Source organism: Perca flavescens, chromosome 2 (assembly GCF_004354835.1).
Source record: "Perca flavescens isolate YP-PL-M2 chromosome 2, PFLA_1.0, whole genome shotgun sequence".
Lineage (NCBI taxonomy): Eukaryota > Metazoa > Chordata > Actinopteri > Perciformes > Percidae > Perca > Perca flavescens.
This window is the reverse complement of record NC_041332.1, coordinates 31,618,707-31,636,749: the sequence shown is the minus strand read 5'-3', so window position 1 is coordinate 31,636,749 and position 18,043 is coordinate 31,618,707. Positions and strand designations below refer to the sequence as shown.

Genomic DNA, 18,043 nt, shown 5'->3' with positions numbered 1-18,043 from the left:
GTCTGCAATGCATTCATCTACTGGAAAGAAAAGTGATGAGTAAGACCAGGCGAGTACATTTGCAATTTAAATCAACAAACCCCCGACACATTGCTTGTCAACTAGGTCATTGAGTAAAATATGGAACACACAACTACCTGTTTTGCATCTGGTTTGACAGAGAAAAAGAGAGGAAAATAAGCAGGGCAATAGTCATTCTGGACATGTCATGACAACAATGTTACTTGTTTGTTCAGCTCTGAAAAAAAGTGATTTTGTGACAGATCTTGCAATGTTTCAGTGACAATTTCTAAAGTAATGAAAGCACAAAAGATAGAAGGCCTGGTGTAAATACATTTGTACATGGCACGCTAAATTTAATAATCCATAAAATTTCAAACAATGGCTTTTTAACTCAAAGGGACATTTTATTTGCAGCACGAGAAAAGAGCTTCTGCAATAAGTAAATTTACTTTAAATATTTACAGCACTTGTACACATAACAAATCCTAAACATGTCCTCTGTAATTCAATTCTCCCGTCAGTCCCAGTGCACTTTTTGTGAAAAATAGAGGACTAGATGTTGCTCAAAAGTTTTTTTTCTTTCAGCAAAAATAAAAGGTAGGAAAAAAAAGAGCACAAGCATTTGATTCCAAACCGTCTGTTTAAACCATATGCATTAGATCATTGGCTGCACAGATGTGTTAAGTGTTAATTCCTTTCCATCATCATTTTGGGGCTCTCAGTTTTCATGCAAACAGGTGTCCCAAAACTCAGGCTGCTAAGTTGTGTTCATCACAGAACCCCCTCACCCTTCACAGCAACTAGTGATTGCATTTCTTTTCTGGTTGCACCAATGCAACATATCGGCTGATAAATTCCATCTGCCACAGCAAAATTACTAAAATCTGGCCTTATTCAAAGCCTACACCAGACCATAGATATGCCTTTCACGTTACAACACTGAACATAAACTAGAACTGCTGAGACAAGGTATACTTGCCTCAAACTGAAAGCTTAAACACTTATTTTGCACTTTGACCATGAACTCTGGTAGAGAAGCTGGCAGTCAGTCCATGTAGTCAAAGTCTTCAGGAATCCCAAAGGCTTTATTAATGTGGCTGTCATCAAAAGAGAACTTCTTCTTTGTCCATGACTTTATGGCGAAAACATTGTCTGAAAACAGAAATCAAAATCTTTGTTTAACTAGCCAAAATACACTAACGCACATGCCCCTCCAGTGTTATATATAGTATTATAGATAGCAAAGTCAGTCTGGGATTATGAGAATATTTTGGTTATTTTGGCTGGAGATTTAATAATTACTTTCTGAAAACAGAACCTTTCATTCACTAGTGACTATGTCCCACATCTGAAGATAATTTGGGCAATTAAGGTGAATCTGGTCATAGGTCTTAACAAGAGTGGAGGCTTACTATGACAAAGCTCCAATGTGTGATGCAAGTGCACCAGTATTTTTGCATAAAAATCTTGCTAAGTGGTAGGTAGAGTTAGGTAGGTAGAACTGTGCGTGAGATGGAATATTAGTGTCTAGAAATGTCCCCGATTGTGGCCGGGTTAGCTCATGGTAGAGGGGTTCAATTCCGACTTGCGGCCCTTTGCTGCATGTCAGTCCCCTCTCTCTCCCCTTTCATGTCTTCATCTGTCCTGTGAAAATAAAGATCTAAAAATGCCCCCAAAAAATTATCTTTAAAAAAAAAAAAAAAATGTTCCTGATTGAGACATAAAATTGCATTTCTTGGCAACTTCCCTCAAATATTAAGTAAAAGTGGAATATTTGCAAAATCTTACTATTATAGGCCTTCCGTTTTTGACTATGACTTGGCCAATGAATTAGCTTTACTCTAATTTTTGCTAATTCTTTGATTCAATTAATATGTATGATGAATGCATGTAATCACCACAGTCTATTTGCATTTCACTCTTACTTGAAGGCACTGTGTTGACTGCAGTATAAACTGTAAAATATTTCTTGAATTTACCTTGATAGTGAAAACGAATGCGTGTGAAATATAGAATCTGAAAATACCTTTTTGTATACAAAAGTCATAAAAGTGTAGAATTTCAACACAAATACAATAAGTACATAACCAATACACAATCTGATTTTACTTCATTCACATATCGGCTTATTAATTCTACAAATAGGCTAGATAACCTTCACCATTGCTGTAATCAGAAATTACAATTACCTTCTATTGCTGTTTATTTTACAATCTAATCTATGACTAGAAGTAAAGTTTTTAGAAGTGATATACAAGACAAGCTGAAAACTGTGGATGTGTCACCCATTTAAAGAGTAAATCAAATAGCTTTCTGTAGAGTAATGCCTGTCTTATCAAAAGCTTACATCAATAAAATCTGAATCATGTTATCAGTAATGCCTTTCACGTGAGTCCTGTAGGATCACTGGACTCCAGTTTTTGAAATGCAAGTGATTAACTGTGTCCGGGCTTGTGAGTGAGCTTTTATGTGTGGGTGTGTCTCGGTGTGACAAGGCTACAGGTAAAAGCTGCAAAACATCGTTTTTGAAAAGTAAGCAATGATGGATCTGCTTTCACAGAACAAGTTGCAGACACAGGCAATTCAATACATTAAGTGGGGTTGTTACTGAAGCCTGCAGGAGTCTGTTGTTAGAAGCTGAAATAATGCCAGCTAGTGCATGTGAAAATGCAAGAAAGTAAAAACCAAAATAAATTTGCTGATTGGCAGAACTGACAAAATTGTGCTTTTAGATGTAACAGGATAGTTGTTAACATTACAGCTTGTACCGGTAGTACTGTGAGGAAACATTTTATGCATTAGTTTAGAAGTGTCCACCCCAGATGAGGTAAGTACAAGTTATGGAAGAGGCAGATATGACTCATGAGTATAATTATATGGAAGTAAAGCAAAAATGGGCCAACGAAAACTGACAACGCAACTTTGTTGACCAGTTACAGGCGATGTTGACCCTAAAGAGTCAAAACACCGCAGGTCCAGCTGGTTACCATGATGCCCTAAAGTCAGCGGTCTCCAAGGTTACCACTTAGGTCAATGAATGCACACAGAGAGTCTAAGTCTTGACTGCACAGAGATGACGTGTAAGAAATAAAAATAATCAGTAAAGCTGGCTATGCTTTATGAGGATACAAATCATAGTTGAATTAGTTGTGTGTTTAGTGGAAGAGCACTGTGACAGCTTAGTCATGCAAAATGAGAAAAGGATACTGTTGTACGTGCAGAAAGCAGCACTGTATGACGGTGGTCAGAAAGCAACAAGAGTGCAGCAACAAAGTTAATATCAGTTTGATATCAGTTTGACCATGAGAATAAGTTACTCCTCAACCTGTGACAGGCAACAGCAGCGCATTGTTCTCTCTGACCATCAGCATAGTTAAAGTCTGCCTAAGAACTGATGAAGAGGGCGTGTGCCAAAAGACTGGGACCAGTCTGTGCACCAACCAGGGGAGGCTAAGTCTAAACCACGGTACTCCTCCAACTTTTAATAAACAAATCAAAATGCTCTTAGAGACTGATATATGAATTCATGTATAAGCCAGAAAATTCAGTCTGATGAGAGAAGCCTGTGTGCCAGCTCAATTGGACCCGAGTACACGTTTATGCTCTTATGATTTTACTTAAATAAATACTTGTTAAACTTTTAAGTCCTCTTCTTGCCTACTTAGTGGATTTTGAGACATGACACATGCTGACCACAAAGTGCTCTTACAGCTTGAGTGAGAGACCTGCCACAGTTATTTGTGTACTGAATATTTAGAGGCAACTTTCCGGAGTAACTGTATTATTGATCTGGACTAAGGCTGCAACTAATGACTAGAGCTGAGAGGATCCTTAATTAATTAGCCAATCGACAAAAAATGGTTTTGGTTATTTCTTAAACACTAATGTTAAATGTTCACTGGTTCCACCTTCTGAAATGTGAGGATTTGATGGGTTTCCTTGTCATATATCATAATAAACTTTGGGTTTTCAACTGTTGATTGAATAAAACAAGCAATCTGAAAACACATGTATTTTCCACCATTTACTGACAGTCATATTTGATAGACCAAACAATTAATCACTTACATACACAAAGAAATAATCTGCAGATTAATTGACTATGTAAATAATAGTTAGTTGCAGCATTACTAATGATTTTTTTCAATATTGATTAATCTGCCTGAATATTTTCTTGATTAATCAACTGTTTGGTCTATAAAACATCAGAAAAAAGGCCAAGGGGATGTTATCCAATGTCTTCTTTTGTATGCAAGTATGTAGTTCAAAACCCTAAATGATTCAATTTACCAAATTAATTCTCACATTTGAAAAGCTGAAACCATCACGTAGATGGCCAATACGTTTCTGTGAACAATCATCGTTCATCAGCTCTTAACTTATGCACAGGGGTACCACAAGGATCGATACTTGGCCCGCTTCTGTTTAGTTTATATAATTATTTGCCGTTAGTTTGCCCAGATATCAAAACACTAATGTATGCCAAGACTGTAGGAATGTTTTTCACAAAAAGACACAGCAACATTGTGTCAAATATAACCATTTCAGGTCAAAACATTAGTATTGTGCCACAATTTAAGTATCTGGGCATTATTATTGATTCTAATCTTTCTTTCAAAGTACATGTTAAAGTGTGCAATAGGATCAAGTTTAGCCTAGCCATGCACTAACTTGTAATGCTGCTAAATTATTTATGGATGCCATGACTTATGGCACATCTAACGTATTGTCTGACAAGCTGGGGACAAACTAACAGCTCGTCACTAAAGTCACTAGCAACTCTTTACAAGAAAAGTTTTGGACCAGAAGCCTAACCGTTCACATTATTGTATTATCCTAAATAACTGTAACCTGCTGAGCTGGGAAGATGTCATCAAATACAAAAAAATCTGTCTGGTCTACAAAATTCTGCATAACACCGCTCCTCCTCCTTTTAACTCATTCATAATCCAATAACAGTAACAGCAGCAGTCAGATCACCAGAAGCACCACATGAGGGGACCTTCCATTCATGAAAAGCACATTTGGTCAATTATCATTTTCTGTTACGCCAATACAAAACTGGAATTCACTGCCCACCAATTTCAAAGATATACATACATATTCCACCTTTACAACTAGAGGTGTGAATCTTCACTGATCTCCCAATTCGATTACAATTATCATGTCAGCGATTCAATTCGATATCTCGATGCATCACGATGCGTCAAATAAATCTTTCTATTAAAGCCATGTAGGATATTTAATTCATAGCTTTTCAAAAACAAAATTCTGCAGTGCTCTAATACTAAATAAATTGGATACATAAAACTACAGCACTGAGCACATGGTAATTCCTGAATGTGAAAAACATAACAGAATATGTAAACAGAAATGTTGTTAGGTCTACATTAAATTGTAAACAGAAATAATCGATTATGAGCCTGCCGATTATCGATGCATCGATTATTTACAACACACCTTAAAACATTCCATCTCTGCTGCCTGCCTCCACGTTATGTCTTGTATGAGCTTTTATTGTGAATTCTGTGACTATTCTCCTTTCCCTTGTCTCCTTTGAATAGTTTTTACGGCATTAACTACTTTAATGCCTTTGCCATCATCTGTGCTTGCTTGTTTATGTGCCACTTGTTTGTATGCATTAATCACTTTTGCTTAGGCCTGCTTTCATTATACAGGTAATGTAATTTATTTTAATTTGCTAACCATTGTATTTTAGGATGCCGAATGTCAGCTGGCCTGGGACTACAGCTGAAAATTAGCCGCAGAGGCTAAAGCTGCTCCTTTTACTGTGCAGTTAATTAAAGGGAACTGTCCACGGCATTATAAACTAATAAACTAAACCAAAAGAACTTAAATGACTAACCGATTAGCAAAATACTGTAGTTGGCGATTCTTTTTCTGTTGATCAACTAATTAATTTAAATTCAACACATTTTTGCATCTCGATTCCAGACTTATTGAATATGTATATATTAAAAAGATTAGATGACTCACCTGTCCATCTGGAAACAGCTTCTTTTGCTACAACATTTGACTTTCCTGCAAAACAACAATTTGTGATCAGTTTGAATACATGCAATCAATTAAAATGTTCAGGGTTTGAGACATCAGCACAGATCTGTGATTAAAACTTAAAGACACCTACTGAACAGCAAAGCCATTTCAAAACCGTAAAATTAGAAGTTTTTCTTAATTATGCTGTGTATATCTGACTAACAAAGATAAGAGAAACAGAACATCATTGTCCTTTTGTGTTGCAAATCCATACCACGTGTATGTTTTTTGACCCATGCTTATAAGCAAGACTTGCATACTGTGCAAATGTAAAATAGGCCAAACAAATAGATGCCTAATGTGAAAGCCGAGATGACAGAGAGGGAAATGTTTTCTGCAACAAATATACTGCAAGTCTATTAAATAAAAACAAAACTGCCCCAAAACACTGAACACAAGACAGAAAACATAATGGGAAAGTGGACAAAAATGAAGGTCAGCAGCAAACAATATCCTTTATGGAGGAAAGTGTGGTCAGCGATGTGATTTGGATAGCTACAGTCATACTGTACGAACAAGAGGTGATTTACTATAAAATTCAAGTGGACAGTTTAGCCTACACCTTCCCTGCAGCTGTGGATAAAGTCCATCTAGAAACCTGGCATAGAACACAACAGAGTACTAACTGGATTGCTCTCAAGTTTAAAGTGACATAAAACCAGATTCTAAAACAACAGCAGGTAACATCTAACATTAGGTTGCTAGGCACCTGGAATAACCGGTTTATAAAATAACTACTAACTATAAACAGACCCTTATTTGGCTGCTGTGCTAAGACTGGGCTGTGGCATCCTAAAATCCCACCTGAAGAGCGAACTGGCCCAAAGACTTGATCAGTGGCAATGTCATTGACTGTCAGCAACGGTCATTTTGGCGTTTTATTGAGAGTGAAAACAAGCATATATCTACATTTGATATCAACAAAAAGAAATAGCAGCGGCAAATGGGAGGGACTGAATTGAATAACTTCTGACTCATGAAGCTGTAAATGAGCCTGCGTTAGACGAGATGACTAATTTAAAAAAAAATCTGTTGTCCCTTATTAATATATACACAACATAATAAATATCGTGCACAAAACAGTACACATGGACCTATAAATGATGTCACAGTGCAACACATGGTAGTTAGCTACAATCATACGTAACAAAAGGAAGTATAAGAAAGGAAAGATAATCACAAAAATTGTTTTTCTTTGGTAAACAAGTAATTTAAGAATTCTAAATAATTCCAAAACCATCAATACATGCGTTTACTGTTGTGGTTTCCCCTCAATATAATTGTAAATAAGATATGTAAATTCATGTCCAACTTTTAAACTCTGCCTGCTCATATATTGTCATACCTGCCATGCATATGCCTGTGGCTGTGACCTGTTCGAGGCGTTTTTTAACCCCATTTTGACCTGACAAATCCGACATCAATCAAAATATTTGTCCACCACCACTAATATTTAGAGTGATAATTACAGTGAACATGTGTCACTGTGCTTCTAACAGTTTTGTCTGATCAAATATGAGGAGTAACACTTGACACACTGACTACAATCCACAAATGTATTCCAATTTTGGTTTCATTTGGATTTGCTCAAATGTTTGGTTTGTCTAACAGTGTACCAAAGGCACAGCTTTTAGAAAGTAATGCACATATTTACCTTGGAGTATATTTCTAACTATTATTGTTGAGTGTTTATTATCCGTATTTTAAAATTATTATTTATTTTTCTAAATCCCATTCCTAAAAACAAAAGGCATTAATGGTTAAAATGTACGTGTCGTAATTTTGCAGCAGTGTCTCAACCAGTGGTGGAAGAATTACTCAGATCCTTTACTTAAAAGTAGTAATACTAAGGCTGCAACTAATGATTATTTTCATTGTCAATTAACCTGTCAATTTTTTCTTGATTAAACAATTAGTTGTTTGGTCTACAAAAGGTCAAAAAATAGGGGGAAATGTCTATGTGTTTCCCAAAGCCCAAGATGACAGCCTCAGGTGTCTTGCTTGTCCACTACTCAAAGATATTCAGTTTACTGTCAAAGAGAAGTGAAGAAACCAGAAAATATTCACATTTAAGAAGAAGGAATCAGAAAATATTGACTTTTTCTTCATTAAAAAATGACTCAAACCAATTAATCAATTATCAAAATAGTTTGCGATTAATTTAATAGTTGACAACTAATCGATAAATGTTTGCAGCTCTAAGTCTAAATGTACTTTAAGCCCTTTTAGCCCTGGTCTTAACAGACATTTGCTTTAAAGATGCTCTCGGAACCTCTGAATGAGAATCACATGTGCATGAACAGGTCTGAGCCCATTCTGCAAGTTCAGTCCAAGCCCCCTCAGCAGTAGACCTAACATAATGTCATACACTCTGTGCATCTTGATTGCTCTCAGAGCACGAATCAAGTTTCACTGCGGGAGATGGCTATCTGTATCAAAGCTGTGCCTGTGTGCATGTGGTGTAGTTTAAAAAAAGAGGAAATAATACCTGTAGGCAAGTGGAGACACAGTGATGAATGTGAAAACAAAGCGAAAGAGAAAGCTTATCCTTTCTCTTTCTCACTAACTAATGAGTGTGTCTATTAAATGTGGCTGTATTAATGATCTGTAGTACATAGTATAACTTTCACTATCATACACATACAAGTTGAAGCATAACAAACAGAGAGAGAGAGCATTAACTTACTGTGGAGAAAGAGGTCAGGTAAAAAATAGGAATAGGCTTTGGATCCCACATAAACCCCCTGGAAATAATGATAATCATCTAATATGTCTGCTCCATCAGCAAATAAGATCATATGACCAGTATGGCTTAACATTTAATACTTTAATGTGTTCTACTTAAATGTTTTATCTGCATTTCAATAGGAAAAAAGTTTTTATTTCTATTTGTAAAGCTGTAGAAAAAGAAAACCAAACTTTCCTAGGGTTAGGATTGGGAATCCAACAGCTGTTGCAGTGATTAAGCCTGGCAATAAGTTCATCACAGGCCCCAGAGGCTGAGTTTCTGCAGAGGGGCTAGCAATGTGATCATGAAGTCATTTCTCTGGGACCCAAATAAAAATGTTTAAAAGCATGTGACGGCATTTGAGATTTTAGCTTGTTGTGGCACCAATCTAATACAATTTATTTTGGGTATTTTTACATATCTACCATACAGCGTAGAGAATATTTAGTCGCTACGCATGTGGCTGCAGCTGTAGTAAAACAAATCAGATCCCATTGCCTTATATTCTTTTCTGGGTTACTTAAACTCTGCCTTAATCTAAATTCACTTTCCATTTACACTAGTAGACTATAACCTAGGTTTCAACTTATTTAAAAAAAAAATCAGTGATTATCAGTAAACAAGTCCATATTTGTGTCATGTTGGAGCGGAAAGAAACCTGCAGACGTGTGTGCAGACTAAATATATGCTTGATGTAACATTGGGAGGTGCAGGTAAACAGACCATATATTTTTTATGACACCACACATGTCACATGTGTACATAAGGTAACACACCCCCTTTACCGCAGGTCAGCGGTATCATGAACTCAAGGCAGTATAGGATTTTTGTAACACTAATAATAACTGTGTGCATTGTGTGGACATACTATAGAGTACACTATAGAGTGTGAATAAGTCACGACCAGTGGCCTTGCCTTAGCCATTTGAAAAGCTTTTAACTCTAAAACCCTTTGAGCTTAGAGGTTACACAAATCATTTAGACCGTCATTACAACTGACATGCACATCTTCAGTCTGCAAACTGTACCAAGGTCTTATTTTTATCACTCCTTTGTTTGGCAAATTGTGGGAGGCAGTGCTGAAGTAGTCCAGCTCCTAATGCACAGCTCATTATTGGGTTTGAAACCACTTATTCGTGGTAGTATGAGTCATATAGACACCCCTCAAGTGGTTTGTTTGTTGGACGTTGCCCTAGTCTCTTTTCGATAAGAGATCCTAACTGGATGCAAAAATAGCGCCACCTGTGCCTTGATGAGCGAGCTGACGTTGGGATCCAGTCTACATTTCTCTCTTTGGCATCACTTTTGGGAGAAAAAAAAAAAAAGTCGCTAACTACAAGATTACTGTCAGATGATTCTATCAATTGTCAAAACCTTACACAAAATACTTGTTATATAACACATATAAGCTTTTAAATACAGTGGCAACAATTGATTCAACATTGTTAGACATGCACAAGACAAATCAGAAAATCAACAAACTCCTTATAATTTGCCCAAATCCACTTTGTACTCGAGGTGCTTTTTAGCTGCATAGCCAACGCATGACACACTCGGATGCTCAGTGAACATGGAAGCTTTTCTGCAATGTAATGCAATCCAATACAGCCGCAATAAATATAAATGTTTTGAAAAAACAGTCATGTTGCATCTGTACTCACTCATCTCCTCAATGACTTCTGGATCACATTCCCTGTACTTGTCCAACTCGGCCTGCAGCTGAGTTCGCTCCTCTTTTAGAGCCTGCAGCTCCTTCAGCAGAGAGCTTCTCTCCTTCTGCACACGGACAGAGATTGATTTTATAAGTCTGATTAACACGGCTTTGTCAATCTTTTTTATTTTTATCACTTCTCATTCAAAATAGATATTTTTTTCTCTACAAAGTGTGGAAGCATGTGAAAAGATCCTTACTGTATCTTCACGTCCTACTTTCGCTTTTTCAACCGCTTTCTCCGCAGACACTTTCCGCTGCTTTGCTTCAGAAATCTGTCAGGTAAAACAGTCTAACATTAGCCATATTCAACACCAAACTGCTGCCAAAAAAAAACCCATAGATAATAGAGATTTCCTGTACTCAACCATACAAATAAACACTACTGTTCTTGACATACTTGTTTGAAGTTAAACATGGGGAAGCCGTTACTGAGTACAACCAATGATCACCGACAAGGCAATAAATCAACACCGGTTAGCAATCTTCTAACCGAGAGAAGACGCAAACTGTTATGTATACACCCTTAAAATCTAAATTGCTAATGACTGCTCACCAGTGCTAGAGACCAATGGTCTATTGATATATATTAATAGCCAATTACAGTGCTGTAAAGCATATTAATTTGGGTGAAATAAAAAGTAAGCTGTGTTGTAATTTGTATATTACACTTCCAACTTTTTCATACAGACTCTATAGAGCCGATAGTCATAACATTAAGCATACACATTTACATCGCTGTGTTAACAGATAAGACCTGTATATTGTAATGCATATGGTATAATCACACGTCATTATGTGGTGACAGATTGCTGCTCTACATCATTTGACTTCTGTCGCAGAAATCTGGTGGCCATCATTCTCTGAGGAGTCGCCACCCTCACACCATCTGTCTGCCATGAAACAGGAGAGGGAAGTGGGACGCAACAGACACCCAGAAATCCAAAGACGGGTTACTGCTACTGCAGTGTGATAACACCTCTCACAAAAGCCACCAAGACTGTGCAACATGGGAGATTTCTGATTCTCAGTTATGAATAGGGCTCATTATTTTGCTTTGTTTTTGTATTCGGGAATTCAATAATTAAACCACCACCACTTCCCATTTTTCTCTTTGCCTTGTTATTAACAGAAGCGCTTTCTGGCCCGTGCTCGTCATATGCTGACCTCATTTACTGTCAACTATAGAGTGCAGTGTCTACCAGAAAACACAACCTTTGGTGAAATGTGAAAATCTATCTTCTCCTTTCACAAAAATATAGGTATTTTTAATAGAAAAATCTATTATCAGCTCTGGAGAGATGCTTTACATCACAGTGTATGTGCTGTATAGAGCAAAGTGTTCTGTATTCATTGGGTTTTGTTAAGTAGCACCTGCAGATTTTGACATATGAGGTCGTTTTCAGACTAAAACGGAGTGTCCTCACCTGATTTTGCAGCTCCTCCAGTTTCTTCTTGCGAGCGTGGAGGGCTTTGCTGGGAAAGGCCCAGTAGTAGTTGGACGTACCCACTCTTTCACAGTCCACCATGTTGTCATCCACCAGGCTCTGCAGAACATCCTTCACAGACATGGGAGCTAAAAGCAGCAGAGAGAGAGGAAAGAACACCACCTACATCAAAAGGTCCAAAACCCTCTCCCTCCATTTTCTATTACTGCACTGCCTTCTAAGCAGTTGATGCCATGTGTGGATTATTGATTGTGGAGTAGAGGTATGATTGCTACAAGCATAGAACATATAAATAATGATGTGAAAATGTATCTGATGTTCGGTATAATATTGCATTCTACGAAGGATTTAAAAAAAGCACAAGTCAGCATCAGGTCTCATTTTTACTGTTGGCAAGGCATACCACTCACATGTTCACACAACTAAACCCACACATCTGCAGCCTCTGTGGCTGTTGTATGCTTATCTGAGAGAACATTGCATGAGAGGATGTAATGGAGCAGGAGTTCCATCTTGAACAGTGTCAGCGGTGAAATGCGATACTCCCACACATTTGCTCAGCCGGTCCACTGTAAAACAAAGAGCGTATCTGCTCAGGGCTGAGCTGTGCTGAGTCCTGAGAGGACGTTGAACAGCAGCGTAAAAAAATAAAAAGGATTGAAAATTAAAAACACTCTGGATGGATCAACCAAACTCTGTGTGTGCATGACTTCAGGGCTGTCTTTTCCAGTCCGTTGTCTTGTTTCTGTTCACGTGATTCAAATAGATTTTTGCCCATTTTCAACTTCAAACTATTCTGCCTTTTAATTGTTACCAGTATACCACGCTTTTTTTTTTCTCAGTTTAGCTGAGATCACTCCCTTGGCCCCTTTTCTCACATGCGCTCCCCTACATGAAAATGTGCCCATAATGCAGATCTCTTGTTGCCCCCGCCCCCCCATCACTCAGTAACTTTATCATGCCCAAGTAAGGGGGACCAAAACATGTGCTTTTAATCACAGCAACACAATCCAGTTTCTCCAGATTAATGTTATGTCGATTATAAAACAAAATCCCTCTTCAGTTCACCCAAACATACAACACAGCTTTGTTCCTCTGCAGCACTTAAACATCCCAGTTTGTATTTTAAATGTTCCCTCGATACTCATAATGTTGGGCTCCATGTTGACATTAAGAGAATGTGTTTTATTTAAAACTAAAAGCTTCCAACAATACTCTGCACTATGAGATTGCTGCCATTGCTGGGTCTGGCTAGAATACAGTTAAGATGGCAACAACTAGTCCTGGTTGCCATGGTCACGTTGCAAGCATGTCACCACAATGTTTTCACGAATGCAAGAGGGTGCAATGCCTGTTGATACTGACTGAATGGTCTTTGGAAATAAACTGATGGTATTTTACGTAAAAGCGCACTAAATCATCTGCTGGTCTCACTAACATTGATGCCTATGTTTATAAGTCCTGAATGATTTAGGCTATGTATAGACGGAAACGATCTGAAGAGAAAACGCAAAAGTGGCAACATACAGACACGCGACACACACACGAGAATCTGCGTGCATATGGTGACGCAAAAGTGTGTGAAATGCGATCCACCAAGTCCGCGCGCGTGCGAAGAATCTTCGTTCTACTACTCTCCCTCTCCTCTCCCTAGTAGCGCGAAGGGAACAACAAAAGCTGACAATTTTGCCTGGACTGACGAGGAGGTGGAGTTATTGCTCCAAACAATGCACACACAGACACGCGACACACACACATACAGCGCACACAGTGCGATTTTACCCTTTAGACGGGAATGCGACAGATTTCCACTCTGGAGGGTGGTTTCACTTTTTTGCGTTTTTAAAAAGGTCCCACGTCATGAAAATTTAACTTTATGAGTTTTTTTTACATTAATATGCGTTCCCCTAGCCTGCCTATGGTCCCCCAGTGGCTTGAAATGGTGATAGGTGTAAACTGAGCCCTGGGTATCCTGCTCTGTCGATCTGGAATCTTGCTCCTTATGGAGGTCATAAGGAACAAGGTTACCTCCCCTTTCTTTGCCCTGCCCACCTAGAGAATTTGGCCCACCCATGAGAGAGAGACATCATGGCTTCCAAACGAGCAAAGTGCCCCCCCAAATCAACACAGAAATGGCACATCCTAAGGAAAGCTAATTGTGGGACTGGCTCTAGTGGCTGTAATTCTGCACCAAGGCTGAATTTCGGGAAACAGACTTCAGATAAAGTATTAGGGGACCACTAAGGCCTATATAAAAGCAACCAAAGAGCACCATGTCATGGGACCTTTATGCCCCAGAAATGCCGTCACCGTCTAAACAAAAGGCACATCTGATGAAATATTTTGTGGTTTTCACCCACGAGCGTATTCGTGTAAACAAGGCCTGAATTTAGTGCCTTTTTTGTATTATGAACAACATACACCGTTGTAAAAGTGCAACCCTTTCAGATGAAAGTGCATGTTTAACTAAAGTGTGAAGTATGCAACAATAAATAGCTCTGTTCACTTTCGATTACCATAAAAATAACTGCGGCTCGACATACAAGGTCAGTGTGGTTAATGGGCATAACTGAAACTGCAAACAAAAGTAAAACATGACAAATGTTTAAAATGTTAGTGCATTATGTTTCCCCTTTGGAAATCACAGTGTCTAGTGTTCAGACTCAGCTCCCACATTATTTTTCTTTACCAAAAATAGAGTGACGTGACATCTCTGCTAGGTAGAATCCAGTAAGGCAAACACACAAAAAAACGACTGCACCAATTTTGTGAAACAGGCAGCCAACCTGAACCTCATACAGTTCCACCATATGAGGTCCACCATTTTAAAAAATCTCTACTAAAACTGTGGATCATTACTCACTTATTCCCTTTGTCTTAGGAGCAATCTTCTCAATGTCTTTCAGCTGAAACACATCTTTCTACAAAGAGAATGAGGGAACACATTTAACGAAAAACATTTGTTTTTATTATTTTATCATACAAAAAGGAACTATTTACCATCTAAATCAGAGATCTTCAAAAGGGGGTCCCTCAGTGTCATTGCAGGGGGGCCTCCAAATTATTGTTAATTTTTGAAAGTTTTTTCAGAAATTAAAATGTCTTAACAAGAATCCAACATATTATTAGCAAATATAAATCCCCTCTGCTTACTGGCCTATCAGAGTAAGGTAGTCATTAAGGTAGCCATCCACAGATACAGTTAATAAGGATTCACTGTGCCACAGGTATGTTTAACATTAAAAGATGATATATAAAGTCATGCCAAAAATTATTATTTTAATAGCGTAGTAGATATGCAAAAAAAGGTGTGTATAAAGGCTTTAGGCCACCCTACACCCTTTCGTAGGCACAGTTTAATATGCAACTTAATTATATATATATACACACAACACATGTAGTAGGGGGTCCCTGCTCCATCTCTCTTTCAGTTAAGGGGTCCTTGGTTTAAAAAACGTTGAAGACCCCTGATCTAAATCATCTATCTCAGTCTGTATCAGAATCTAGTTTTTGGCTGCACTTTATTCAAGCTTTTTGGAAATGAAAAAAACTGATATATTCATGGATTACAGTTGTCATTGTTTTATTATAAACAATAACTCTGCCTTTCCAGGTATTTCTAGTCATAGTTTACCTATTTTGGGCAGCCAAAAACAAAAACATTATTTCTGTACTTGTTTTTGCCTAATTTTATCTCATTGTAGTGCTGAAATGTTCCATGCACAGCACTTTTAAACTTTGTTTTACTACCAGTATATTAATATTAACTAATCAAAATTACTTACTTTGCAAGGACTTAAACTGTGATTTTTTTGTTTTGTTTAGTGTCAGAAAAAGAATTATATTAAGCATTTAAAAAGAAATCTCTTTCTAAATTTTCATTTTATTGTCTAATGTGACTTTGTTGGGCCAGTTTAATTACAAATAGCATATATGTGTGCAGATGATATGTATGTGTATCAAAGAGAGAGAAAACCACATGACCAAGTGATGATTTTCTTTAAAGAACAACGTGTTCCTTATCTGTTGCAGGTTTTAAAATTGCAACACAAAACTTTCTCAGTATCACTCGAGTGTCAAGTCATTACAGTCAGGTCCATTTATGGTCTGGTAGGTAGTTTGTATGTTAGTTTTGGTCTCCTTCACATAAAGTGGGCAGCCTTAATCAAAATTAGCGACATTAAGATTAATACTCAGATTGCATTAAAGAAAATGAAACACATAACAAAACTGGCTAGTAAGTAAAGTGATTAGCTTTGAAATACATTGTGGTCACAGTGCAAGACAGCACAGAGGGGATATGGAGGCCTTAGTCTAAATTATATTGATATAGTCATAATGATTTTATTTTATTTGATTGATTATATTTGATTTAGTGCTTTATATATAATATATATATAATATACACCAATGTTTCACATAGTTGTGGGCATAATAGTGCTGTCTATACCTTTTGTCCAGCTTTATTCTTAGCGGTTATGTCAATTTCGGTGCAAGTACATTGAGCAACGAAAATACGGAGTCAAGCCATTAAAGCTGACTCTGATTCCTACTTTAAACCGTTATGTGGTCACCTGCAATAGGAGAACTCACCGTTTCAAAGAAAATTTCCATCATGCGACTTCTCTTCTCTTCCAAACTTAGTCCTTTCTTCTTTGACTGTAACAGATAGTTTAATGAAACATAAGGCCTGGATACTTTTAGTAACAGCCACTAATAGGCCACTATATTACACAGCAATAGAATCATATGCAAGTGGCAGTAAACACTGTATTAGGGATCGATATCCCAGTATTTTGCATGCAATAGGAACAAAACATGAACATGTCACAATACATGTCTACCATTTGCAGCACTTTGAAATATTTTGGTTTAATATAGGCTATAATTGCTGCCTGTGTGGCTCTTTGCTTCTACGTCAGTGTTGTTGTAGTACAGCTTTCGGTCACCAGGCAACAATGTTCTCAGTGATTTATATGGCTTGCTGCTCCATTTGAGTAGCTAGCTATGTCTAGCTTTTATTATTTTTCACCTTTCCTCCGGTGAGTTCCTGTATTAATATGTCCTCCATTATGAGGACGTAACAATAGAGCTAATTAACGTTATGCTACATAAAGTTAATGGGTCATGAAACGTAGTACGACGTTCCTAAATAAGAGTAACATACACGTACATGATGGGTAACATATTGCTAAGTGTAATGCTAGCTAGCTAGATCATTGTAATAACTTGGTGATGTAGCTAGCTAGCTAACTGCCGGGATTGTTATCGTTCGCTGGGAGCTAGCTTGGAAATGCTAGCTAGCTTGTAACGTTACTTATCTTTAAACGTCGGACTTGTCTGAAGCACTATCACATCATCATAAAGATGATCTGCTTACCATTTTATTATGTTGGCTGTACCAGCAACGTCCACTAACATTAAGGTTGTGCTTTACAAAGTGTTATAGCTATAACGCTGAGGTTATGTTTATAATCCAAATAAGAAATCGTCCGAATTTCCCGCGGAAGGCTGTGACGGGGGTTCTGCTGCCTTCATAGCTCCTCGTAAACTCCAAATAACCACAGTCCCGTGCGGAGTATTTGGATGTAAGTTATTAGCAAACTGTTGATAGGAAGTGTGCTTAGTTTATTTATTTTTAAAAGCTACTGGGCACATCGATTTATGGTGCAAAGACACGTCTGTGCGTACCGCAGAAAAACGGTCATGTTTGCCGGTTTGGGTCGTAAGGGTCTTCTTTGCTCGCTTCAGTCATGATTATTTCCGACAACAAATGAAGGCAATATTACTTTAACGGGGAGGAGCGATGTTGTTGGACGACTTCTCGTGATTTTCTGACTCCCTCTGCTGTCTAACAAAATTCATTGTTTAAATAGGAACAGGAATGTATAATAAAAAGGCCCTAATTGTCAAAATATTAAACTATTAATTTCTGTAGGTCTGCTGTCAACGACAACGACATGAGTGACAGTGTGCTGTGCAGACTTGCAGCCTTTTGTTATCACCAATCATATTGAAAACACTGATTGGAGGGAGAATTAAAATATAGGCTACCTGCAAACCTTAAGATTTTTAGAATAATGAACATGCAAATTG

General features: G+C 37.7%; 1 protein-coding gene across 1 annotated transcript; it reads right to left on the bottom strand.

Moving 5' to 3' along the window:
* Nucleotides 1–382: 382 nt before the first annotated feature.
* mnd1 (meiotic nuclear divisions 1 homolog (S. cerevisiae)) lies at nucleotides 383–17,510 on the bottom strand. Its single transcript, XM_028591311.1, has 8 exons — nucleotides 17,328–17,510; nucleotides 16,541–16,606; nucleotides 14,811–14,868; nucleotides 11,927–12,075; nucleotides 10,700–10,774; nucleotides 10,450–10,564; nucleotides 6,001–6,045; nucleotides 383–1,155 (listed from the first exon to the last, which is right to left on the bottom strand). The coding sequence occupies exons 1-8, from the start codon at nucleotides 17,328–17,330 to the stop codon at nucleotides 1,049–1,051; spliced, it is 618 nt and encodes a 205-aa protein (XP_028447112.1). The 5' UTR covers nucleotides 17,331–17,510; the 3' UTR covers nucleotides 383–1,048.
* Between the last annotated feature and the right edge of the window lie 533 nt (nucleotides 17,511–18,043).